Consider the following 5,051-nt stretch of genomic DNA (forward strand, 5'->3'; position numbering starts at 1 on the left):
ATTTTTTAAATAAAAAATAAAAACTATCGGCAGGGGGCCTGGGTAGCTCAGCGAGTATTGACGCTGACTAACACCCCTGGATTCACGAGTTCCATCCAAGTTGGCCCAGTTGCTAGGGTGGGTAGAGTCACGTTGGGCATCCTCCTCGTGGTCTCTATAATGTGGTTCGCTTTTGGTGGGGCACGTGGTGAGTTGTGCGTGGATGCCGCAGAGAATAGCGTGAAGCCTCCACATGCGCTATGTCTCCGCGGAAACGCGCTCAACAAGCCACGTGATAAGATGCGCGGATTGACGGTCTCAGACGCGGAGGCAACTGAGATTCGTCCTCCACCACCCGGATTGAGGCGAGTCACTACGCTACCATGAGGACTTAGAGCGCATTGGGAATTGGGCATTCCAAATTGGGGAGAAAATAATTAAAAAAAATTTGTATAGACTTTTGATGATAACCAAGGGTGTAGATTTGGCTTGAACATTGGGTGGGTTGCAATGTGAAGCATTTACATGTTTCCATTGATCATGGTATAGATATTGGGGGTTGTACTTGCTTGTTTTGATTATTGGGGGGGTTACCTCCATTACATTTCCATATATAAGCATTATATCTGCAATCACCCATTCTGCTCTCTAGGTATTCAGATCATCTGCCATTGTGAAGTCAACCACAAACTGAGACAACTGCAGTCTTTATTTATGTTGGCTTAACAAAGTCAATATACTGGTATTCTGCAGATATGATTTAGGGTTTTTCCAAAATCTCTTAAACCATGACAAAAATGTCTGAATGTAGCTCCCACTAGAGCTGTCAAGTTACATTCACCAGACTTGGCACAGACCTTCGGGCTGTTTTGACTCAGGTTGCTATGAGTTTTTGCAGAGCGGACGTTCAAAAATCCCCAAAATCCCATAGACTTGCATTAAAGGTGCTGTAAGCGATTTTTTCATGGAAAAAAATGTTCCTACTCCCTGAAAGATATGAATGAAATAAGTGTTGTGAGATCTCACAGGTCTCTGTGATAGCACTGGACTCTGTAAACAGCAAATAAAAATTTGTCCGCGGTCTGTGGACAATGACGCTTTCGACCTGTCAATCATATTGCGCGTTCTCATAGTATTGTAGTTGCAGCAGATTATTGAGGCTTAATGCCAATTTTATGCCATGTTGTTCATAAAAGTTGTCTGTTGAGGGTGCTATTTTGCTGCTGTTGTTTTAAATGCATGATGTCAGCCTCAATAAAGCTCATTTGTTATCTTTGTACTGCGGGGATTTGGAAAGAGGGGGCGTGGCTAATCCAACGGCTCAGTCTCGTGGAAGTAGAATGGCTAAAATCGCTTACAGCACCTTTAATGGAATTTTCAATTGCGCCAAGACTATTCAAACTCCAAATATCAAAAACAAATTCAAAAATGTAAAAGTAAACAAGGCCTTTAATCTGCTTGAAATGTATCTTTCTCTCTCTATCCGTCTATCTATGTGTAACCTTCAAACGTATTATTTATAATTAGCGTTTAATGGCTTTGTTTAGACAACATCAAAGTTGTCAATCTAGTTTTGAGCTGTGTGCAAATACGTGCCTTCCCGACAGCACATGCAAACCATAACCCTATGACATATCACATCGTATAAACAGTCAAACTGAAAGGAATGATATCACAATCGCTTTGAAAGATTTTCTGGGCAAGTGTTAATCCTGCACGAGCAGGAAACTAGTGACTTTGAACTTGATTTTCCCCAATTTCTATAGTTCATATCACAAGGGAAAAATGAAAGATTGAGTGAGATTAAATAAAAAAAAATACCCTTGTGGTTTGAAGTGAGGTAACACCCACATGATTTCATAAACATACACACCCCACCCCACCACCCCCACCACCACACACACACACAGTCTAGTCTAGTATATCTACTTTACCGTTTTCTAACAACAGAGTTACATACAGTCAAACACACTTAATTAGAGGTATATCAGGATTTACCAGGATAAAATAATCCCAGTAACCCTTGGGCAAGGCAGGGTTTAGTGACTTGCACAAGGGCTGATTGAAAGTTGGCTTTCAACCAATAGCCTTTGGGATATCCACACAGATATTTTATCCACTATGCTACCACCGCCACTTTCTATGCAATTGCATTGTTCCAAACCCATATGATTTTCTTTCTTCTGTTGAACACAAAAGAAGAGGCAGAATCACTGCCTCAGTCACCATTCACTTTCATTGTATAAGGTTTTTGGGTGACTTATCCCTTTAAGAATACACATGTGGGATTATCAGTTCACAAGTTTAAATCTTAAAGAAATATTCTGGGTTTAATACAAGTTAAGCTCAAGCGATAGCCTTTGTGTCATAATGAGTACCCCAGAAATTAGTTTCAACTCTTTCCTCCTTTTCTTTAAAAAAAAAAAAAAAAAAAAAAAAAACACAAACCTGGGTTACAGTGAGGCGCTTACAATGGAAGTGAATGGGGCCAATCCGTAAATGTTTCAAAAAGTATAGCTACAAGACGTAAACCATATGCATGTTAATATGATTCTAGTGTGATAAAATCACTTACTAACCACATCTGTGTAAAGTTATAGCCAATTTTAGAACACTGTTGCCATGCTGACATAATGCCGTAGTGCCTAAAACCCTAAAATGATGATTTAAACAACTATACAGCTCAAATAATACACACATTTTAACAGAAGAATTAATGTTAGTGCTTTTATAAAATTATAAGCTTCACATTTCGGTCTTTAAACCCTCTGAAACTTGGCCCCATTCACTTCCATTAAATTTTGTGGTAATCAACATTATGCCAGATATACTGTCGATTGAGCTTAACTTGTATTCAACCTGGAATATACCTTTAACAATATTAATTACCTAACTAAGCCTGGTCTTAAATACTGTGAAATACTGTGCATGTTGAGTATTTTAAGTGTGTGCTGTGCTACATGGCCCAATTACATTAATGTGCTATATAATAAATTGTAGATTTAAAGAAATTGCAAATTAAAGTCAAAGTACAGTACCATGGTACAGTGATGATATCAGCTGGTAGTACCATGGTAACATTTTATGGCTTTTAGCTACTTGCCTATAAGATATGACAAGTTGAGTCCTGTGTCAACTGTAAAAATAGGGATACAAGATATTCTTCAAATAGTGCAAAATGAAGTCAGTCTGCTTTACAGTAAACAACCTTGTGTTGAATGTAGAACAAAAGGAAGGAACACTGTGCCCTCTATAACAGTGACATTTAAGTTGTAAATGTCAAAACCCATGTGATTTCATTATTAAAATAATCAACATGCATTTGAACATGTTACTTTAATGCCACTGTTCTGTACTACACTATCAATAATATATATATATATATATATATAAACTGCCTCTATTGAAGTGCAAAACCACCTTCACATAGGAAGTGTTTAAATATCTCATTATCACACAGTCTATGCACTAGGGTTGTGAATTATAATGAAAATGAAACAAAATAAACAAGTAAATAAATAATTCACAAATCATGATCATCATTAGAAGTGCAGCTAAATCATTAGTAAAGATCAGTTTAGTTTGTTTAGTAGTTGTAAAATGTTTACTTACAACATGTATTATGAACATCATGTATGAACAGCTGCTTATAGCCTCTGAGCTCTTCCACTTATTACTGCGGGACTTCTTGAGAGGAACAGCCATAAAAGCTTTTCAAGAACTCCTGTTCTTTCTGCTGATTGGTTGAGCCATGCTGACCTACAGCCAATCACGTCATGCCTACAATGAACTAAGGAATCAGGTATCTGGTATCACTATCACTTTCCCTGCTCCAGAATTCAGTTGTGCAAGGATCCTCCTTGGACTATAACAACTGAAAAGTGTTTCGATTTACTGTAGTTATGAGTTTAACCCTTCACAGACCAGATCTATGTAGTACTTTTGAAACATATTTGTTCCTGTCCTCCAATCTGATTGGTAATGCAGACTGCTTGACCACATTAAAATAGTTTTACTCCTAGAGGAATAGTGATAATTTTGAAACACATGTATAAAATCACATGACATAAGGTTCATCAGTCATATCAGAAATTTTATAAAAGCTGTTTTATTCTACATGGAGAGGGTCCTCTTATGGGGGCTGCCTTGTTCGGATCACATGACCAGCCGATTACTACTCACTTAGGCCCTGTCCCAATACCCCCACTTGTGGTTTTGGATTTGCCTACTTACCCACTTGTCTTACGTATTTCCGGTATTTGGCCACACGGTGTGCAAATAGACGTGAAGACTGTGAGTTTGTGTATGACTTTTGATTGCATGTTGGGTGTAGTGCATTACTAAGTAATTAATTATTGTCATTAAATTACTTTTTCATAGAGAAAAGTAAAGTAAGGGATTACTTCCAATTGCTGTTTTACTAAAGGCTGAAACAAATTCAATGCAAGTACCTGAACCTAGATGCTTCTAGTTATGCAAGCACGATTTTGCAAAAATGCATTGATTTGCAATGTTTATACCTCTTATTACTACTACAACACCGTATTCCTCCAACGAAAACTGAGCATTTTGAAAACGCTCTGCAATAGGCTACCGCTAGTCTCGCATAGCCAGACCTACGATAATAGCAAATGTCTGGGCTATAAACCAGCTTCAGTTGGCCAAGATCTTCCCATTTAGACAGGAAAAACCATCTAACTGACATATAAAGCGACCAATCACAGTTGCTTTTGTCATTACGGGGTGTTTAGGGGCGTGGTTATCAGAGATGTATCATACCATAATAAAACACCGTCATGGGGAAAGAAATTATTTATATAATGGCACGGAGTCTCCGTGGGCGATTGCACAGAAAACACATGGGAGAAAAGCAATAAATGTGTAGTTAGTCTAAGTGCAGCACAGAAAACAACATGATCACACGGGAAGTCGGCATGCTGTTTCCGAAAGTTCTGGTACCCTAGGATCGGCAACAGTATACCGACTCACTGACATGCCTTATGTCCCATCGGACATATTTGGAACGGCTCAACAACAATTACTTTCCCTTGTGGTGCAACGTGCTACCAGTT

General features: G+C 38.4%; 1 protein-coding gene across 1 annotated transcript in view; it reads right to left on the reverse strand.

Annotated features, from left to right (window-relative positions):
* The window catches only part of LOC127429270 (programmed cell death 1 ligand 2-like), a 16,580-nt gene extending 12,930 nt beyond the window's left edge, over positions 1-3,650 (reverse strand). The window contains exon 1 of the mRNA XM_051678217.1: positions 3,592-3,650. Within this exon, the coding sequence (XP_051534177.1) occupies positions 3,592-3,612 (21 nt within the window). The 5' untranslated portion in view covers positions 3,613-3,650. The remainder of the gene's footprint in view (positions 1-3,591) is intronic.
* Positions 3,651-5,051: the final 1,401 nt, after the last annotated feature.

Source organism: Myxocyprinus asiaticus, chromosome 38, assembly GCF_019703515.2.
Source record: "Myxocyprinus asiaticus isolate MX2 ecotype Aquarium Trade chromosome 38, UBuf_Myxa_2, whole genome shotgun sequence".
Taxonomy (NCBI): domain Eukaryota; kingdom Metazoa; phylum Chordata; class Actinopteri; order Cypriniformes; family Catostomidae; genus Myxocyprinus; species Myxocyprinus asiaticus.